The following is a 21,780-nucleotide window of genomic DNA, read 5'->3' as shown; positions in this document are numbered from 1 at the left end:
AATTTGTAGAGGTATATAACAGCCCTCGAGGTACAAAAAACTCTTTTTGAACCATATGCTAAACCTAACAGGACGTCCGCCATTTTGATTTACTTTGGAATGTGTTGCCATTTTTTGGGCCATTTCGTAGGGGTCTTATTTTAACGAACTCCTCCTACAGAGTTTATCCGATCATCTTCAAACTTGGTGTGACTCATCTTAAGATGTTGAGGATGAAAAGTTATTGAAAGCTCTTTATTTCGTCGCACGCTGTTGTCGTGGCATGCACTTTTTGCAAAGGAAAAAAATCCTTCTTAATGAAGCATTCCCAGTTGTACGAAGTAGCTAGAGCTACAAAAATTTGTAGACATATGTAACAGCCCACAATGTACAAAAAAGTCTCTTGGTGCCATGTGCTAAACCCAACAGGAAGTCCCCCAGGGGCCGGGCATCACATTTTGAGCTAGAAAACTCCTCTTTAACGAAGCATTCCCGGTTGTACGTTTCACCTAGCGCGATGATAATTTGCAGGCATACATAAGAGCCTACGATGTACAAAAAAGTCTCTTGGAACCATGTGCTAAACCAAACAGGAAGTCCGCCATTTTGATTTACGATGGGATTTGTTGCCATTTTTTGTGGCCTTTTTCAGGGGTCATATTTTAACGAACTCCTCGTACAAAGTTCATCCGACCGTCTTCAAACTTGGTGTCTTTCATCGTAAGATGTTTAAGATGCAAAGTTATCGCAAGTTTTATTTTGTCGCACGCTGCTGCTATAGCGATGCATTGTTTGCCAAGTAAAGTGCTGCTTTGTTTTTTTATCTATACATGTGTGAAAACTCATGAAACTTTGCAAACACATCAGACTTTTCATGAACATGAATTTTTAGAGATTTATTGTGCAATTTGCAATAAATAGCGCCCTCTAGACATTTTTATGAAGTATTTCCGATTGTATGATTCTGCTAGATTTGTGAAAATTAGGACAGACCCCTATCAGCAGAATACCTACAAAAAAGTATTATGTAGCCATTTGCCAAACCAAAGAGGAAGTCCGCTATTTTGATTTTATTTTGGGAATTATACATCATTTTTGGCCTCTTTCATTAAACTTTGCACAAACAAGGCATGGAAAAAACTAACATTTTAAATGGTCCTTGTTCCATGTAACAGTACCCCAACGTGCCAGTACCCTGACGTGCAAGTAACCCAACGTTGTGCTCAATAGCGCCCTCTATGCATTTTTATGGAGCATTTCCAATTGTATGATTCAAGCGATACACAACTAAAGATGACTTGACCTAGATTTGTGAAAACTGGGAGGCATACCTATTAGCTTAAGACCTACAAAAAGTATTCTGTAGCCGTATGCTAAACCTAAAAGGAAGTCCGCCATTTTGAATTTATTTTGGGAATTGCACACCATCTTTGGCCTTTTGCACTCACAAAGCTTGTCAAAAACATTTTAGATGGTCCTTGTCCGATTTGACAGTACCCCAACGTGCCAGTACCCCGACGTGCAAGTACCCCAACGTGGCCCAGGTTGCGAGGGCCCTTTATAGCTGCTCGCAGCTCTAGTTATTATTCTTCTTCTTCTTTTTCTTTGTTATTATTCTTTACCGCAAACAACCACATTTTTGAGGCACTAAACATGAACGAAAACTCACCAAACTTTACACGCAGATCGGGCCTGGCGAAAAATTTGATATTTTAAAGTCGCCATACATGATAACAGAAAAATGGCTCTGTAGCGCCACCTACATAGGTTTAACGGATCCCTGTCCCGCTACGATTGTCCTATGGCTACGAAAATTGTGTGGCACCTGTAGCACATCCAGATGAACAAAAACCTCTTTGATATGTGTACCCTAAAATAGACAGGAAGTGAGGTATGAGTATTTGAATGTCCAATTTTGGCCCATTTTTGCACATTTACAGGGGTCATACTTTTGCCCGCTTCTCCTACACGGTTAACCCGATTGACTTCAAACTTGGGCTGTACCATCTCAACACCTGGGACAACATCATGGTAAAAAATCTAAAGTTTTAGACATACTATATGACGGTGGCGGGGCATCAAATTTACAGTTTCAAAATTCTTACTTAACAAAGCATTGCCGGTGGTACGTTTAATTGAGAGCCACGGAAATTGGTACACATATGTAACAGACTATGATCTACAAAAAAGCCTGTTGGTGCCATATGCTAAACCTAACAGGAAGTCCGCCAGAGGCGAGGCATCAAATTTTGTGTTTCAAAATTCTTATTTAATGAAGCATTCCCGGCTGTACATTTCACCTAGAGTTACCAACATTTGAAGACATATGTAACAGCCCTCAAGGTACAAAAAACTCTTTTTGTACCATAGGCTAAACCGAACAGGAAGTCCGCCATTTTGATTTACTTTGGAACGTGTTGCCATTTTTTGGGCCATTTCATAGGGGTCTTATTTTAACGAACTCCTCCTACAGAGTTTATCCGATCATCTCCAAACTTGGTGTGATTCATCTTAAAATGTTGAAGATGAAAAGTTATTGAAAGCTTTTTATTTCGTCGCACGCTGTTGCCGTGGCATGCACAGTTTGCAAAGGAAAAAAATTCCCTCTTAATGAAGCATTCCCAGTTGTACGAAGCAGCTAGAGCTACGAAAATTTGGAGACAAATTTAACAGCCCACGATGTACAAAAAAGTCTCTTGGTGCCATGTGCTAAACCCAACAGGAAGTCCCGTAGGGGCCGGTCATCACATTTTGAGGTAAAAAACTCCTCTTTAACGAAGCATTCCCGGTTGTACGTTTCACCTAGCGCTATGATAATTTGGAGGCATACATAAGAGCCCACGATGTACAAAAAAGTCTCATGGAACCATCTGCTAAACCAAACAGGAAGTCCGCCATTTTGATTTACGTCGGCATTTGTAGCCATTTTTTGTGGCCCTTCCTAGGGGTCATATTTTCACGAACTCCTCGTACAAAATTCATCCGACCGTCTTCAAACTTGGTGTGTTTCATCTTAAGATGTTTAAGATGCAAAGTTATCGAAAGTTTTTTATTTTGTCACATGCTGTTGCCATAGCGATGCATTGTTTGCCAAGTAAAGTGCTGCTTATTTTTTTGGTCTATACATGTGTGAAAACTCATGAAACTTTGCACACACATCAGACTTGTCATGAACATGAATTTTTAGAGGTTTCTTGTGTAATTTGCAATAAATCGCGCCCTCTATACATTTTTATGGAGCATTTCCGATTGGATGATTCAAGCGCGAAATAACTAAAGATGACTTGACTTGACCGAGATTTGTGAAAACTCAGAGGCATACCTATTAGTCTAAGACCTACAAAAAGTATTCTGTAGCCGTATGCTAAACCTAAAAGGAAGTCCGCCATTTTGAATTTATCTTGGGAATTGCACACCATATTTTGCGTTTTGATTAAACTTTGCACACACAAGGCTTGTCAAAAACATTTTAGATGGTCCTTGTCCTATTTGACAGTACCCCAACATGCCAGTACCCCGACGTGCAAATACCCCAACGTGGCCCGGGTTGCGAGGGCCCTTTATAGCTGCTCGCAGCTCTAGTTTATTTTGATTTTTTTACTGTCCTAGAATAAAGTGCAATTGCACCTCCACTACATTAGGGGCAGTGGCGCTCTCATTATTGGCAGAGTGTGTGCAGGGAGCATTCGCTCGGTGGTGTAGGGGTTTTGTTTGCAATGAGCATGCGCGCTTTGCACACAGCAAAAAAAAAAAATCAGCACAAATTATTTTAGATTTTTGTTTTGCAGGTTAAAGTTGTTTTATATATATATATATATATATATATATATATATATATATATATATATATATATATATATAATATATATATATATATATATATATATATATATATATATATATATATATATATATATATATATATATATATATATATTATATATTGTGCTCCTGAGTTAATGTTGGTGATCAGTTTGAATGCATTATTATTTATTCATTTTATGTAATTTTATTTTTCCGTATCATATGGTTTGACATGGTCAGCCAAAAAATGTTTATAGTTTAATTAAGGATTTAATTTTATTTTTGAAGTTCAGATGCACATTTTTTTTTTTGTTACAGTTAATAAAGCTATTCTTTGTTGTAAGTTGGTCCATATTTCATTCTTTTTTTATCCTCTTATACGTTAATACGGATACAGTGTTATGCAGAGGTGTGCTTATAACAATTTTATGGACAAATGATACTATTTATAGTTGCGTGGGGGGGCGGGGGGGTGGTGAGATGTTCTCTTCTTACTAGGGGGGGCATGACAGAAAATAATTGAGAAGCACTGCTCTTGGGTGTCATTCAGACTGACAGATGGATGGATGGATGGATGGATGGATGGATGGATGGATGGATGGATGGATGGATGGATGGATGGATGGATGGATGGATGGATGATGGATATTTGTTGGACAGACAGATGGATTTGGCAGAGACTGCAGGTCTTTTGTCCCACTGCCCTACATGTTGCTGGTCTGACTATTGACACATTGTACAAACAGTTACATTGGGTCGTATCACTACTGCCTGATTTGACTTCTCAGCTTGCACTAACATTTGTAAAACAGCAACTTTATTATTCATAAAAGAATCCATATTGATATTTCAATGATTATTAGCTTTACATTCTCCCATGTTGCTAAGTTTTAGGTTTTCATTTTATAAAAAAAAAAATACACACTAAACATGAGATCAATATGCATTGTTAGATATTGAATGAACCATAAACCATATCTACAACAAAAAATGCAAATTAGTTCTATCTATCATAATAAAGATTAAAAAATATTTTTTCTGTCTTTCAGCACAGTGAACGAGTGCACATCTGCCTAACAATTCTGAGTTTGGGAGATGTGCGCCTCTGTTCTAAAAAAAGATCACCGTGATGGGACATTGTGATTTCCTAAGAATGTGTAGGCATGATCATTTGAGAATGTAAACACTTTTGTAGATATGGGGTGTATTTCACAAAGGAGGTTCAACAAACTGTGAGATTAACCCTGAACAACGAGTTGACATACCCTCCAATAGGAAACTCTGCGTTTTCGCTTCCAGTCCAGCTGATTCCAGTGAGTTATATCAACACTGAGTAGTCTCACCTGGACTTTAATAGACCGCCTCAATGGAGCCCCGATTCGTCGAGTCACCATGGCAACGGGGAAGCCGAGGGCAGCGCCACCCTCTGCTTCCGCGTTGTTGTTGTTTTGTTTTTGTTTTTCCCCTTTCAACCGAAAATCTTAATGCAATCATTTGTCGAATTTGAACAGGACTTTATTTAAAAACAAAAAAAAAAAAAAAACAAAAAAAAAAGTGCAACACAGCAGTGGCTCCCCATAGAGCATCGGTGTCAAACATAAGGCCCGCGGGCAGGATCAGGCCCGCAAAGGGGTTTAATCCGGCCAGCGAGATGATTTTGTAAAGCTAAAAAACAAACCAAAAAAAAACCAAAAAGGAATGTCGGACTAATTAATCAGCCGGCCACAATCAAAATGTATAAAATTTGTGATTTCACAAGCAGTCCTCAGATGAGCAATACAACTTGTACGGGGGAATCGTCCTCGATCTCGTTATTTTACACACAACTTAAAGTTACGGTTTGTTTAATTATTATTATTATTATTATTATTATTATTATTATTATCATTATCATTATCATTATCATTATCATTATCATTATTATTATTATTATTATTATTATTATTTTATTTATTTTTATTTTTTTTATCATACACAAACGACACAAATACGACACAAATTTCATTACTGATAACACAAATAGATATGACAAGGATTAGCGTCCTTATAATGTAATTAACTGCGCCACGCAATGCATTCTGGGAACAATATATATGCAAAGCATGTGATTTAACACGTCCAGAACTCAGTGTTGTCGCGTTCCATTTGCATTTGTATTATTTTTTGGGAACAATATGATGACAGTTGAGCTCCGTAATTTAGGGCTGGCCCACAAATAGCGAAAATCTGCGTATAATTGACAGCAATCGTTTTTAAGTTGTACCGTTATTTGACCGATGTGGCCCACTTGGTAATATATTTTCCTCCATGCGGCCCCTGAGCTAACATGAGTTTGACACCCCTGCCATAGAGGAAGGCGGTGTGGGAGAACATTTGCTGCTCCTGTTGAATGCGTAAATTTCAATGTATAGTCCTTTGCAATTACAATATTATAGGGGAAACCTGTTGAATGATAGCTCATTAATTCATTTCATTTAGGTGCAATCCTGCAAGGGAGACGCGCACTTGATTTAAGATGGAATATAAAAACATTATTCAAACGGGTACAAGAAAAAAATGCAGCGTAATACCGCTCCGATGTGAGTGCATATGACTACGTCTGGTAATGTTGCAAATCGGATTAAGTTGTGCATATAGATGATGGACTGCCTGTGAAACGCGGTACCGCTCAAAAAGGTAACGGAAATGCCAGATATATATACGCGGTCAGATAACATTCTCGTAACGAATATTTAATTCCCTGCGCAATATTGTGGTACCTTCATCAATAGGTTCATTGTCAAAATGACATGCCATATTCGTGACAAAAGTAGATTTTACGCTATAGACGACTGGCGTATTTACAGAAAAAGTTGCAGCTGCGTTCTGAATGAATGAGGAAATGAAATGTCGTGTGTGGCTGAAAGGAGGTGGGTACAGGAAAAAACTCAAGGTTCCTTGTGACAAACCTGCTACTGACCAGGTTAGGTTGATGGACTATGTTACTCCGGTAACTGATTGAGAGCTGAAAATATAAAACTATAAACTAAACTTATAAAACAGGCTAGAGTTCCCTCTTATCCTCTGCTTTCAGTTACCTCCCTGAAACGAGTTTCCCACTTTTCAGGGTTTCTTTACCCAGGTTTCTCACTAAAACTGCTTCTTGAAATACACCCATGAAGTGTGGCATGTTGATACTCAGCTGCTTTCTACCTTCATCATTGTTGATAATTAGCCTATTGTGAGAACTCATGGTCGTCACACAGATAAATATCACTATTTTTTTTTAACATATAATTAAAAGTAATTTGGGCATATTTGTTATTTTAGACGTGTGTAGTCCCAAGTACCCAAAAAGTATTTTAGGCTATGTCTCAGTTTCACAAAGGTTGGTGTGTCCTGAGGTGATAGGTGAGGTCTGTGTAGATTTTCAATCATCCCGGCAGGTCATGGTGATCCGCACAGGTTGAATCATTCCCCTTAGGTGTGAAAGTGGGTGTGAATGGTTGTTTATCTCTCACTCTACAAATTGTGTTTAAGCTTACTCCGATCATTTAGCAGCAGAGACAATATTAGATATAAGTCATTTGTAACGTCCAGATTGTTGTTATTTTAGATGTGGAGTGGCAATTGTGATACTTCAGGGAGAGGTTATAAAACTTGTGGAGTGTTTTGAGTATGACAGGCAATCCTCAATAAGCGAAGTGCGCATCTCGAATTCAAGTTGCATTATGGGTAGCGGCGTGGTGCATTGTGGGTAGGCGAAACTACCAAACGGTCATTGAAAATGAATTGGATCCGATGGAATCGGCTCTGATAGACATGTTTCAACCGCTGAAAAGTTGCTGTTTTTATTAACATGCTTAGCATGCGGTTTAACGACGCAATGAACTCTGGTCCATTTTTTGGTATATTTTTTTTATGTTTGTTTAACATGTCCACTCTGTCATTTCGTCCTGTGCCCAACCTGTTCAGAATCAGAATCATCTTTCTTGGCCAAGTATTTTAAAACACATTTGAGACATTTGTCTCCGGTATGAGCTACACAATGTTGCAGTAAGCAACTTTGACAAAGACGTGACACGTAAGTACAGACAGTCTTTACGGAATGTAATGCCGATGTCAGACTACACGAAAACAGCCCGATTTCAGCCCGACCGACGTGTCGCGGACAAACGGGGCATGTCGTAAACGATTTTGGGTTGTCTTGACGTAGCGTCGCCCGTGTAGTGTGACGACTGGTCGCCGGTTGTCCGGGACGGTTCACGACCATCACAACGAAAGTAGAATTTTTGCTCGTCTTGACGCATAATGTGACATACCTACGACGTCGTTCGTTTGGTTCCGCAGCATTGACCAATAGCGAGAGGGAGCGAAACGTCAATCACACACTGAACAACACTTTATAGCTCTTTTTATTTATGTATACATTTGTTTATTTATTCGTTTATGTATTTATTTATTTATCCTCTGGATATTTCATGGGATGGGGCCAGACAGGTGCATCTCGAGGGGGGGGAAGCGCCCCACTGCAGCGCTGCGGCTGCATGGAGCGCGCACGCATCCGTGCAATCCGTCAGGCAACGGCCACGTGAATGGAGGACCAAAATATAGTGTGACTGTTGTTCTAATAATTTTTTAGATTTGGGCATATGAGATGGACACATATTTAGTGAGGATCGATCACATTTTCATATTCGCGGGCCAGGCCTGGCGGCCTTGCACCCGCTCTCACTTGAAAGTTTTTTTGTTTTTTGTTTCCCCCCCCCCTCGGAGTGAGTGGCGTACTATCTAATGCACCGTACTAAAACAAGTCAAATATGAATAAATGAAGCAGTAAAAAATACTCAAACAATATAATTTTTCAGTGTTTGGTAAAATAATAAAACAAGATGTCATCCCGCAAATTAATTAACAAAATCGGCTATATTGCCCGTCGCATATAGGCCTAAATAAATTAAAATACAGTGTTGGCTACTAAATCATATTTTAAACAGTATTGCGGAGCAGGGAGCGCAAGCCATGCGATCACATCACACTTGTCCCATGCGTGCTCCATTCACGCAAACACTCCCTGTGCGTGCCTCTTTTTTTTTTTTCTTCTTTTTTTCTGTCCCACCTCCCCGACAAACAGTGGCCGACGCGTCTCTCTTGGCAAGACAACACGCGATGATCGGCAGGTGTCTTGTCGCGTTCAGACGTGTAGTGTGACTACACGTCCCGTCCACGACACGGAGCGAATTTGTCGGGTAATGTGACAGCGCAACTGTCGTGTCAGACAAAGAAATCGCGTAGTCTGACATTGGCATAAGAGTACCATTACCGACCAATGACAGCTGTGCAAACGACGTGGAGAGTCATCAAGCAAAGATAAAGTGACCAGTAGTGAGGTAATTACAATACAATGACAGTTGTGCAGACTGTTAGTAGAGTAATTCAGCACTGCAGAACCATGTCACATTACTGTCTCCAGGATCAATAAACTGTGAGTATCTCATTATATGGACGCCGGAGATATAAACACATATGACAGGCTTCATTTATCAGCGTGGGAGAGAGAAGCGTTTTACCTGACACTTCCAATAACAACACCGTGTCATGTATTATTCAACTGTGGTTTGTGTATGTGTGGGTTTGGCGACCCTAAGTGGACAGCAATGATACTTGCAACTCACTTTCACACACACTTCTTGACGTAGTTACTGGTTTTATTTTACATTTATAACTGTTTTTCTTTCAAATACTTACTGTAATTACGACTTTACGACTTCACTGCCAGGTTAGCTTAGTGATTACAGCGCATTCCGACCTACGTACACGTTCAGGTTATCTCTTCTTTTTTTTTCGGGAATGCCTTTTTTAGATAACGCCGCCGCTTTCTCTTTCCTCTTGTGTACATTTGATTCAACAGGTAAGTGCTGCCATCTTCTGGTCATATTTACTTTGAACCTGGCCGTTTTCTTATTGGCTGCTTCAAACATGACGTAATAAGCGCGAATGAGGAAATGAAGCGAAACAGCTTTTGTTGTGGACTTCTTCGACACGGACTTTATGTTTTTAGTTTTGCTGGTGTTATTTTCGTTACTACATTTTTAAAATATATATATATATATAGACATTTAAGAAGCTAACACGGTGTACGCTGGGTGTGTGTTCGTTGTTCGATAGCAAAAATGAGTGAATTCCCTATAAGCCCCCTAATTTTATTTGGAGTAGGTTCCAGTTTTGCCTGTTCAGGCCTGTTCTATCATTTATACCAAGAGAAGAAAATGGAGTTGATAAAGCTGAAGGTAACTGAAACTCACTCTTTCAGCACTTAAAACTCTTTCTTTTAACTGGTCTGTGTATTCAAGGTCGTGTCAATGGTTCGTTTTAGGAAATACCAGTATTTCGTCCAGATCATCGTTTGGCCACATTGCTGAAATCATATCCCCACAGGAGGCTACAATATGTCGCAGTGGAAGGTACAAGTGCATACCAGATGTTAAAGGTCATAAATAATGTTCCCCCTTTATGAAATTCAAATAAAACACTTGTTTTCTCCAATGGCATGACCATAACCTAATGTTGCGTGATTAAGAAAATGTTAATTAGTTCCAATGGGGCTAAACGTTTTGAGTTTGGATCATCTGTAATTGACTTATGTTTTCAAGGCCTAGTCGAGGCAGACGAGAAGCCTCTTACCAGCCAATTTGTGCCAAGATGCTATGGTGTACTTCAGAAGATAAAAATTGTGGAACATGCTGAATATTGGAACTCTCTCACTAAAACATGGTACATTCTGATTCATTCAAAGTCATTATTTGTAATTGTCACTCTACAAACACATTGCCCAGTGACACTTTGATTACCTCCAGGAGCTCTCGACCGACAAACAAGAAAGAAACCAACAACTCTGTGCCCTTCTCTCTTATCTGTCCTGACTCCTACATCTCCGACTTCCATGTGCGGGTGCAAGACCCCTCAGAGGGCTCGGGTTACTTCCTGGAGAGGGTTTACCATCGAGTAAGACGAGCCGAGGACGGCTTGGTGAACGTGGTCTTGCAAGGCATCAGCGGGGAGCGAGTGGTTGCAATGGAGGAGAGTGAAGAGATGCTACGCGTGGGGAGCAACTTGACTGTGTTTGGGGAGGTGGTTCTGGAGGGGGGCCACGGGAAGCTGCAGGCCCCGAGAGATGGCAGAGAGTACCTCATGGTTCCCACTGACTACAAGAGCTTCATCGAGCGGCACGAGCGATCAGCAAGCATGTGGAAGATGCTGACGGCCCTTACAGGGATTGTCGGAGCCTCCGTACTAGCTGGAGTTATTTATGACACTGTGGGAAAAGATGATAGATCTAAATAGTATCACATTCCTATTGCAGGTGTGTTTCCTATTTGGAGTTTTTGCTCTTTGCTACATGGGACAATTACCAGAACTCACCTTATTCTGGTTGTCTCACTATTTGTACTAAGATATAAATGAATACCCATAATACTCTAAATCAGTGACTCGGGAATTGGGATATACTGTATCTCTGAATATTAGTTCTTTATTTTCCAAGAAAATTAACATGAAAGTGAGACAGGCCTCGGAATGAATGCAAAAAATTTCTAACTCCACAAAATCTTCCACAAGAGTGAAAGCCATTATAGTTGTGGCCCAACTCCATATTTCTGTCAATTTTTTCCGTTCTTGTAGGTGTAAAAGCCAGGTGTCCCAAAACTTTTGAGAAATTATCAAACACCACTCATGTAGATTACAGATAAGGTTATTTTAACTAAAACTGACACACAAAAAACAACAAAAATTAAGAAAAAAAATGTGTTAACAAAATAAAAAGAAAATGAAAATGTTTAAAAAAAAAACAAAAAAAAACCTGAAAGACGTTTGAAAGTGTCACACAGAAGTGACATCACCTAGCAGCAGCCAATAGAAAAGCACCTTCAGATGACGTCACTCCCATGGTGTTTTTTTAAATATTGCCCATAATACAGATTTTTCTTTTAAATAAAATACTAAAACTAAGCATTTATTAAATAAATAAAACTAACAGAACCACCCTGAAAACTAATTAAAACTAACAATTTAAAAAAAACAAGGCAAAATCAAACCTAAAATGAAAGAAATTCCATAACTATAATAACCCTGATTACAAACAAGTAAAATGTTTTGCTATTCGCTAAACATGTGACTTATATGTTAAGTCTGTCAAGGTCTTATCTGAGCCAACAATCTACAAAATGACCATTCTAAGAAATGTGAAGTTTGCATTTATGTGAACAGACTGCCGATGAAGTTTCATCAGAAACATACAAAAAGGGAAGAACACTAACATGGAATGTTTAACCAATTTTATTTTTGTGCATCTTATTTTATACAGGTGAGAATGAAATTCACATGATTACCTCTTAAATTATGTTTTAACTGTATAATTTCATAAGTTGTCATTTTTAGAATAAAATGCTATTAAACAGGTTTGGTTGTAATTCATTATCTACACTTCAAAATTTGAATTCTGTTAGTGAAACAATTGGATGACTCCACTTTTTGTCAAGCAGTCCAAGAGCCTCCTTCCTTTCAGCAATCCCTTTTTGTTTCTTCCCCTAGTACATAGCATACACATGTAATAAACATGGATGTCAGATGTAAAGCCTGGGTGCGGGTCAATTGTCAAGTTTTCGCAAGTCTGCTTTGACGGATAAAAATGGTGGATTATTCTCCATCCTCCTCTGATAATTCCTCAGCCTCCTTCAGCCACTGGACGAACTTCTGAAGCTTTAGGCAGAGTAGAGAAAAGCAAGCAAACGTTCAAAAAGGAACTTTTCCCACATTAAAACAACAAACGTCAATTTATTTTAAGGTCATGCGATAGACTAACATAATGTGGCACCTAATTGTAAAGTGGAAAGAAAATGATAAAAACAAAAATAGAATAAGTGTGGCCTACAAAAAAAATAAAAAGTTTATTCATGCTTATTTCCAAAATTCTCCATCTTAACTTCCCATTGATATTTAACACCTTACTTGGTGTTAATTGGCCACTTACCCCTTGATTCTTTCGAAGCTGTCGGCTCTTGTCAGATGTAACACTTTGAGAAAACCAGTGCAGAATCATCTCCTCCTCTATGATCTCCAGTTGGTACATGGTCATAAGAATCTACACGGTAAACAATGAAAGCTTTCCATCTCCAGGTACTGCCAGTCTTTGCAGGCATTTGTGTTAATTTCGTCAACACACCCTCATTAATAATAACTGGGACTAAATCAGTATGCATTTTTGTCGACCAATGAAGATGAGAGGAAAATGTACTTAATAAAAACTGGACTAAAATCTATGGACATTTTAGTTCATGGACAAAAACGAAACAAAAATGATTTGATTGTGTAAAATCTTGTCTCTGCTAATCTGTCACTGTGACATGCCCACTTTCAAAACTGCCACATGCACAAACACATGGGACAGACAGGATTCGGATTCACGGCGAAAGGTTAAAAAAAATTATAGTTATAACGTAACATTAATCCAAGGGCTATAATGTTCCAAAAAATAATGTTAAACCAACCATAAGTAATGATGGATAATTTATGAGCTTATAGCATGGAGCTATAGTAGCCACTTGTTGATATACTGTAATTGGGTGTGAAGTTGTTTTTCATCAAAAAGATGAGTGAAAATTTCATGTTAAAACAGTTTTAAATCCAAAATGTTCAACATAATCTGCTGACAAAACATATACAGGGTTAAATGATTGTCCTGACGAAAACTAGACTAAAGCTTTGACAATTTTTATTGACTAAAACAAGATGAATAAAATTGTTTTCTTGGACTAAAATGCTAGATTTATAGTCGACTAAAAATGGACGAAATAAAAACGGGATGAGGTTGATTGACAATGATAAAAACTAACAAGCGTGATTGAAATTGGACTAAAACAGACTACATTGAAAAATGGCAGATAAAATTAACACTAGCAAGCATGCATGTTATCATGCAGATGAATTTACCTTGTACATGGCAGGCCAGTGAGTGGCCTGCTCCAGGAAATGCTCCTCGAAAGCAGACAGGCAGTCCAGCTGGTCCTGTGATCGCTTCACGTAATTCTTAAACACTGGTGCCCATTTCTCCAATAACTGACAAGAGGAACCACACAAATTGAAAAACAAAAAGGTATGGGGGTTGATTTTCTGTGCGTATTACCGGCAGAAGGCCGGCAGCATATTGAGATGCGGTGAGCTGCGAGTTGTGATGCTGGAATGGGAGATCCAACAACACTGTGGTCAGTATCTGCATCACTTCCCGCAGAGTGATGTTGTAGGCGTACCTGGACAAGTCACACTTGATCAGATGGATGGGTTTGAGAGTGAGCACATCCACTGGACGTTCCAACTTACTTGAGAGAGTTGATCTCAAGCACCAGGTGGTCGCAGCTGATATTCTCGTCCAAGCCTCTTTGCAGGGTGCCCAGCACCTCCTTCTGGAACACTGGATGGAGATTTAAGTCCATTTGAGTGGTTGAAGCAATGCCACAACAATTGTTATTTCTTTCTACCGTGTTGTCTACCGTTTCTACAGTGTTGTCTTTTTAATAAAACCTCTACAAAAACAAAAACATCATATTCAAAGGGAATCACGATGAACATCAACTGCCAGTGTAGAGGTTGGCTAACATGTTTTCATCAATATACCCCAAGGATAAAAAATTAGAGTAGAATTTTCACCCTTGTTTATGAACTTCTGTTCATAAACGTTCATGAAATCCCGTCCCATTAGTGTTAATTTCGCTAGACTAGACTAGATGGGACTAAAGCCCTCATTAATAAACAATAACTGGGACTAAATCAGTCTGCATTTTCATGGACTAATGAAGACAAGACAAAAATGGAGCACTAAATAAATACTGTACTAAAATCTATTGACGTTTTAGTTCGCAAACAAAGACAAGGCTTAATTTTCTTCTATTTTTCCTTTGATCAGATGTATTTTATTTATTTTAATGCATGCATTGGTGTCTTTGTTTTAGAACCATAATATTCAAAATACATGTGCAAATTTTATGAGAACTTGTTCAATGTCTTGTACAATGGCTCTATTCATCAAAATTGTTTTTCATTGAAAAGATAAGAGAAAATGTTATGCAAACTAATTTTAGAACAGATATGTTCAATATTATCTACTGAAAAAAAAAATGTAAAAAGGGTAAAATGATTGTCCTGACTAAAACTAGACTAAAATGTTGACAGTTTAAAACTAGACGAACCAATTGTTTTCTTAGACTAAAATAAGGACTAAAATGCTTGACTCAATTAAAACTTGACTAAAAGAAAACAGAATGAGGTTGACTAAATGTGATAAAAACTAACAACTTGACTACAACAGAAACTAAATTTTAAAATGGCTTATAAAATTAACATTGCGTCCCATATACAGCTGGGCCAATGGTGAGTATAGATTTGTTACCATGACGACCTGGGCGGGGAGGAACATGGGGAATTGTGTCGTTGATTTTGCTTCACTTGATTGGCCTCTAGATAGCAGCAACAAGTCTTTGCTCAGCTTTGGCAACTTGACTCACCTTTTGCATCATCCAACTCAGGGGAAGGAATGACGGGCTCGTCAGGCCCATCGGGCTCACTGTCGTCACTCTCGCTCTCAAGATCGGGTTTTAACGTCAAGCCTTGGACAACAAGAAAGGATTTTGACAAAGTGGCATTATGGGAAATTGGAAGACATGAGGACCCACAAAGATCTGGATAGTTGTCCTACCCCAGAGACAATGCGACAGCTCTTCATCATCAGTGTCATCCAGACTGCTGGCTTTCCAGATGTAGCCTTTTCCTTCTGCCCCAACCTCTGCAGGGTTAAAAGCTGCAGAGCAAACGAATGACAGCTCACTTCAACCCCAGCTGGAATTAGCCCATTTTTCAAGACGCACCTTTTTGTTTGAGTTTGTCCTTGCTCTGCCCCACGGCGGCGTCATCACTGAGGAATTCGTCGTCATCTTCCTCCTCTTCTGCCGGATGATGCATGGACACCACCGTGCCCTCTGGCACGCTGATGTCTGGTCCAATCACCACCTTGCAAACCAGTACATACCCATCAACATTTAATAAGATGTAGAAATAGACACAAAAAAGTTGTGTACAAAAAGGCTGTTTGACAGTCCATGTTGCTTACGTTGTACGCCAGGACGCACTGTTTATTAAGCTTGACGCCTTCTTTGACTTCAGCCTTGTCGCAGACCACAGAATGATCGATCACCACATTAGCGCCAATTTGAACATTGCTCCAGATGTAGGCATGGTCCAGAATGACATTGTCACCTGAGACACAACATTTGAACGTTATAATATTGCAATGTACAACCTCCATTTCAACTCACCTATGCTGCAGTTGTTCCCAATGACGCTGTTGGAGATAAAACAATTGGCCCCTATGCTGGTGTCACAGCCAATGAGAACGTTCTCCTCCATCTGGCTGCCGTGCCCAAGGGTGACCCCTGACCCCCGGTAGACGTTGTGGCGCGAGTAAGTGGAGCTCCATCTTTTCTGGTCCGTGAAATTAGCCTCGGGGGTGAGAGGGTAGACCCACCGTCTCACCAAATCAGATGATACCGAATCGTACATGAGCAAGTTGGACACTCGGGCACCATAACCATCTCTGGTGACGTGCATATGGATCTGATTCCCCAAGATCTGAGGGGAGATTGGAAAAATTGTTCACAGAATCTGGATTCATACAGAGCAGTACGGAGGATTAACAGAATCCCATTGTGGATTATATGGTTACTTGCTGAAATCTTTTGTATTATGCTAGCTTGAAATGAACTTTTATATCTGAACAGTTAGTCATCCTTACACTTTCTTGAACAATCACCACCATCCCGTTTTTTCTCTTCATATTACGACTACCCAGATGACTTTGGGGGAGAGGCGGGGTACACTAGGAGTGTGACAATATATCGATATCGCGATAAATCGGGATACTTTGTCTCCCGATGGATTATCGATACGCCTACGCCAAGTATCGATATTTGTAGTTAATATACAGCCACTACTTGTGAGTGTGGATGGTTGTTCGTCTCTGTGTGCCCTGCGATTGGCTGGCAACCAGTCCAGGGTGTCCCCCGCCTACTGCCCAGAGCCAGATGAGATAGGCGCCAGCACCCCCCGCGACCCTAGTGAGGAATAAGCGGTCAAGAAAATGGATGGATGGATGGATACAGCCACTATAACGGCTCGATTGTTCATTACTGATTGAGCAATTACTTGGCAGGCCACTAGGGGGCACGCATCATAAAATTGGCGAGGATTTTACAAAATTCTTGAGGGAAAGAAGACTCATGAGCCTACTTTTACTTGTGTCAGACATTTATCAGTCCAGCAACTGACTCCGTTTTGCATATGTTTCTATGAAAAATTATATCTTCAATTTTAACATTTTAAAACATATTTGATGTTTTGACTTTTTGAAGCACACAATTTCTGAGGAAAATTAATATTGATTTAATAGGATTTAAGTAATTTTATTTACTTTTGCAATATTACACAAACAATTGTAACAATAGTGTTTAAGAAAGAAAATGTTCACAGAAAGCTGTCTCTGTTAAGAAGATGTTTGTATTTGTTTAAAAAAAAATAAACTAAAGTACTCACTGTGAAGAAGACACCCATTTTAATATTGTGTTTCAGTGATGGTAAAAAAAAAAAAAAAAAAAATCATGAGATAATTGTTGAGCCTTGTATCGCATATCATATCGTATCACGAGGAACCCATATGTTCCTACCCCTCGGGTAATACCCTAAACTGGTCACCAGGAAATCACAGGGTATATATAGTCTAACAACACCTGTAAATTACATTCACACCTTTGGACAATGTATAGTCTGAATGACTCCAAAATGCATGTTTTTGGAATGTGGGAGCACAGGAAAGGAGCCACGAACCTCAGAAATGTCATGCAAGTATACAACCTCACCACAAGATGTCTCCAAATCCTCTGCACTGCTCCTTTAATTAAAGAAAATATCAACTGCTGTTGATTACCTCTTCATTGACCAAAATCCCCCTGACAAAGTCATTCCTCGTTTGGTAGTCAAAATTGTCGGTGAAGAGCTCCGCAACCTAAAGCATGAGACAAAGAAATGTGATGTGTCTCTTAAAAAAAATCATACATTTTAAAATCCTTTCACTAGAACAGCTCTTTGAAGGTGTTCTTGCCTGCGGTGAGCAGATGCTGATGTGGCAGTCGAGGAGGTCATGTCTGATTTCAAACTCATCACTTCCGCTGTGGAATATATTCTGGGGATGCAGCAGTTAATTTAGTCGCTATGCAGATTTTGAAAAAATACGTGATGACAGTAGCGCATTAGAGAAATTAGGACCGGGACACGTCACACCCACAACATGAAGACCAATCTAATAATCAACCTCAATACCTATTCTGAAATTCAAACAACACCATGAGAAATGGTATAAAATGAGGATATTTATGAAAATCATTATATGTACTAGGGGTGTGAATTGCCTAGTACCTGACGATTCAATTCGTATCACGATTCATAGGTCACGATTCGATTCGATTAATCCCGATACGAATTTATAAGTCGATTGTTGCGATTTTTTTCATTCAAATTTAGAAAATACTCATCAGTAAACATGTAGAGCAGGGGTGTCAAACTCATGTTAGCTCACGGGCCGTATGGAGGAAAATATATTACCAAGTGGGCCGCATCTGTAAAATAACGGTATACAACTTAAAAACGATTGCTGTCAGTTATACGCAGATTTTCGCTATTTGTGTGCCAGCCCTAAATTACGGAGCTCAACTGTAATCATATTGTTCCAAAAAATAATACAAATGCAAATGGAACGCGGCAACACTGAGTTCTAGACGTATTAAATCTACCTGTTTTGCATAAAAATATATTGTTCCCAGAATGCATTGCGTGGAGCAGTTAAAGATGTTATAAGGATGCTAATCCTTGTCATATCTATTTGTGTTACCAGTAATAGTTTGTCAGTAATTTAATTTGTGCCGTATTTAACAAGTTTGTCGGTCTATGACTAAAAAAATAATAATAATTAAACAAACCGGAACTTTAAGATGTGTGTAAAATAATGACATCCAGGACGATTATCCCGTACAAGTTGCATTGCTCATCTGAGGACTGCTTGTGAAATTACACATTTTATATATTTTGATTGTGGCCGGCTGATTATTTTTTTTATTTTTATTTTTTTAACTTTACAAAATCATCTCGTGGGCCGGATTAAACCCTTTTGCGGGCCTGATCCGGCCCGCGGGCCTTATGTTTGACACCCCTGATGTAGAGTGTAAGATTTGTATGAAAATGTATTATTTATTTATCTGAAACGTCAGTTTTATACAGGTTGTATGTTGTATCATGTTTGAACAGCATTAAAATAAAATATTAAGGCTTAATGTTCCATTCATATAACATTCTTCCATGCTTAAGGTGTGAACCCTAACGCGAAGTAAGACGTTTTGTTGAATATTTTTCCATTAAAAATGGAAGTTTAAAAATCGATTCAGCCGCCTATTGAATCGATTCGAGAATTGCGCGATGTAGTTCGCGATATATTGCCGAATCGATTTTTTTTAACACCCCTAATATGTACTGTATTACAGTTTTTCTCTCAGTTGCTTTGGTACATTTCTCAGATCAGAATTGAATTTCTCAAAACTATTTGTTTAATTTTTACATTATTGGGTCACGTGTGCTCATCAAAAAAAAAAAGAGGTTTACCATTCCTTTGAACAAGTTGCAAATGCTTTGGCACATCTGGGCAAACAATTATGCCCAATTCTCTGTTTACAACATTATCAATAGCTTCTGTCATGTTGATCAAAATGTATTATAAATATATTTATTGTTTACTTTAATTCCTACAATGATGCATGTGCAGTTTCCCTATGAGACTTTCCAATATTCACATTTCTACTTTTTAAATTAGTTTTTTTTTTTTAAGGTTTTTTTGGGGTTTGTTTTTTTAATTAGCTGCCCATTTTCAGCAACAGTAGAGCGCTATGCCGAAGCATACAGATTGCTACCTGCAGCCAGCCCTGTCACGGTCGCTCCTAAGGCACATGCCAACCCATGAATGGTATTGTGTACATTTTTTACGGCGATGAATCACCGTACTTTTCAAGTACGGGTATACTGTGAAACCTTATGTGAAAGGATCACTTACCATAGGGAAATGAAGCTTCTTTAAGCTTTGTGTCTTGTGGTAGTGTAAAACTCGCTGACTGTTGCTGTCCATCGCAACGATCACATCATCTTCCTCACAGCGAGACTTGTGACCCGGCGATGATTCCTTAAAGAGCATCGTCATCACGGAGACGTTCTTGTCAACTTTTCGACGCTGCCTAAAGCACAAAAAACAAAACAAAAAACTCATCAATTAGGAACACCAACATAATGTCATTAACGTAGAATTGAATGCTTCCCAAAGTGTGGTATGTGTTCCACTAACTTCCTCTAGTGGTAGGCGAAAGCTTCACTGTCTAAGTACAGTTTAGTAAACGTTTGAGTGCAATCGATACATTTACATTAACCCATAGGAAAAGTTTATTTTTATGCTTTTATGTAATATTTTTATTTCACTTTATGAGCAATGCATTTTAAGTGACTCAGTAATGTTTTATTTTTCTATATTTAAATGTTTATGTTCAAACAATGTTACAACAGCTTAAAATATGATTAGAAATACTTTTTTTAAGGAATAAAACAAACTATGCTACAGTATTGTATTCATTATGAAAAATGGTACTTAGAGAGCTAAGTATCTTTTTTACTCTTACAATGACTAGTTTATTTATTACTATTACTATATTTTGTAATAATGTAAGTAATCATGTGTCCACTTCCTGTATAATGTCAATTATTTGACACATCTGACATGTTAGCAAGACTTACTGACAATCTTATTAGCATTTATAAGCAGATAAGAAGTTCTACCCACCTGTGCTCTAGCAGTGCCTGGCTGATGTCAATATTGGATACCACATCTCCATAGACTAACAAGAAATCTGAGCGTACAAGAGACTTTGCGTCAACATCCCTGAGCACATCCCCGAGGGATCTGTACAGGTCTGATGTGATGATGTGGACTGTGTTCGGGGAGGTCGATCGACACCATTTGGAGTTCCTATCAGATACATACATTGCAAGATTAATAACAGAATGTAGTCCACCTTGTTTGTGTAGTGTTTATAATGACACTTACAGCAAGTGTTCCTTTATCTTGCCACCCATCCAACAGCAAAACACATACGTTTCCTGGACCCCAGTGGAAGTGAGGAACTCCAGAGTGTAGTCGATCATCGCAACATTACCCAAAGGCAACAATGCCTGTCAACAAAGTTTGACAGTTACATCAGCGAACAGTAGCGTGACAACACTGTTATTAAATAAAACTAACACAGCAACAATTCGATAGTAGGTATTAATTATACCAGTGTAAATATGTACACAGCTGCTTTAGAAGTCAGAAGGCATGCAAGGTTTTGCAGCATGGTTAGCTGCTGGTAGCAAACCTGTTAGCTCCGCACAGTGCCTTACCCGCGGCTGATCTTTAGTGACCGGGAAAAACTTCCGGTTAAAGCTGTCAGCGACTAAAACGGCCTGCAGCTGCTGGGGCTCTTCTTCATCTTGCTCACAGCCACCTTTTCGACCTGAAATTTTCTGTTTTCCTCCTTTACTGGCCATGCTCAAGTATTTAATTCCCACTGAATCGACGATGGCATCAGAAACATCTACGGTGGCCGCGGTTGGACAAATTCTTCTTCTTCTTTTAATTTACTGGCGGATTACAGCTCTTTGTGTATACCCCCACCTACTGTATAGGAAACGCAAAGGGACTTGACAGGCTTACGTCCGTTTCATGATTGATTGAAGAGATTGAAACTCATTGTTTCTGCTTATATGATCAAATATTATACCCCCACGCCCCCCCCCCCCCCCCAAAAAAAAAAACATTCAGTATAATTCCAATTTAAAAATGTCAATGAT

The 21,780-nt window shown here is 39.0% G+C and overlaps 2 protein-coding genes across 2 annotated transcripts; one reads left to right on the top strand and one right to left on the bottom strand.

Moving 5' to 3' along the window:
* Window positions 1-9,768: 9,768 nt before the first annotated feature.
* mul3 (mitochondrial E3 ubiquitin protein ligase 3) lies at window positions 9,769-12,219 on the top strand. Its single transcript, XM_077498268.1, has 4 exons — window positions 9,769-10,052; window positions 10,139-10,226; window positions 10,416-10,536; window positions 10,620-12,219. The coding sequence occupies exons 1-4, from the start codon at window positions 9,936-9,938 to the stop codon at window positions 11,104-11,106; spliced, it is 813 nt and encodes a 270-aa protein (XP_077354394.1). The 5' UTR covers window positions 9,769-9,935; the 3' UTR covers window positions 11,107-12,219.
* Window positions 12,081-21,546, bottom strand: eif2b5 (eukaryotic translation initiation factor 2B, subunit 5 epsilon). Its single transcript, XM_077498255.1, has 16 exons — window positions 21,331-21,546; window positions 20,996-21,120; window positions 20,732-20,917; window positions 19,958-20,135; window positions 17,963-18,043; window positions 17,789-17,866; window positions 16,125-16,437; window positions 15,920-16,065; window positions 15,678-15,819; window positions 15,509-15,610; window positions 15,318-15,419; window positions 14,137-14,227; window positions 13,943-14,066; window positions 13,750-13,875; window positions 12,791-12,901; window positions 12,081-12,519 (listed from the first exon to the last, which is right to left on the bottom strand). The coding sequence occupies exons 1-16, from the start codon at window positions 21,475-21,477 to the stop codon at window positions 12,457-12,459; spliced, it is 2,115 nt and encodes a 704-aa protein (XP_077354381.1). The 5' UTR covers window positions 21,478-21,546; the 3' UTR covers window positions 12,081-12,456.
* Window positions 21,547-21,780: the final 234 nt, after the last annotated feature.

This window comes from Festucalex cinctus, chromosome 1, assembly GCF_051991245.1.
Source record: "Festucalex cinctus isolate MCC-2025b chromosome 1, RoL_Fcin_1.0, whole genome shotgun sequence".
Taxonomy (NCBI): Eukaryota; Metazoa; Chordata; class Actinopteri; order Syngnathiformes; family Syngnathidae; genus Festucalex; species Festucalex cinctus.
This window is presented reverse-complemented; position numbering and strand designations above follow the sequence as displayed.

Excerpts from the sequence above, each read along its gene's own strand:
- mul3 (XM_077498268.1), top strand. The coding sequence starts at position 9,936 with ATGAGTGAATTCCCTATAAGCCCCCTAATTTTATTTGGAGTAGGTTCC. Across the intron at positions 10,053-10,138 it reads TGGAGTTGATAAAGCTGAAG|GAAATACCAGTATTTCGTCC; the intron begins GTAACTGAAACT and ends GGTTCGTTTTAG. Across the intron at positions 10,537-10,619 it reads AACTCTCTCACTAAAACATG|GAGCTCTCGACCGACAAACA; the intron begins GTACATTCTGAT and ends GATTACCTCCAG.
- eif2b5 (XM_077498255.1), bottom strand. The coding sequence starts at position 21,477 with ATGGCCAGTAAAGGAGGAAAACAGAAAATTTCAGGTCGAAAAGGTGGC. Across the intron at positions 14,228-15,317 it reads TGAGTTGGATGATGCAAAAG|TGTTCCAGAAGGAGGTGCTG; the intron begins GTGAGTCAAGTT and ends ATCTCCATCCAG. Across the intron at positions 13,876-13,942 it reads ATGCTGCCGGCCTTCTGCCG|TTATTGGAGAAATGGGCACC; the intron begins GTAATACGCACA and ends TCCTCTTGTCAG.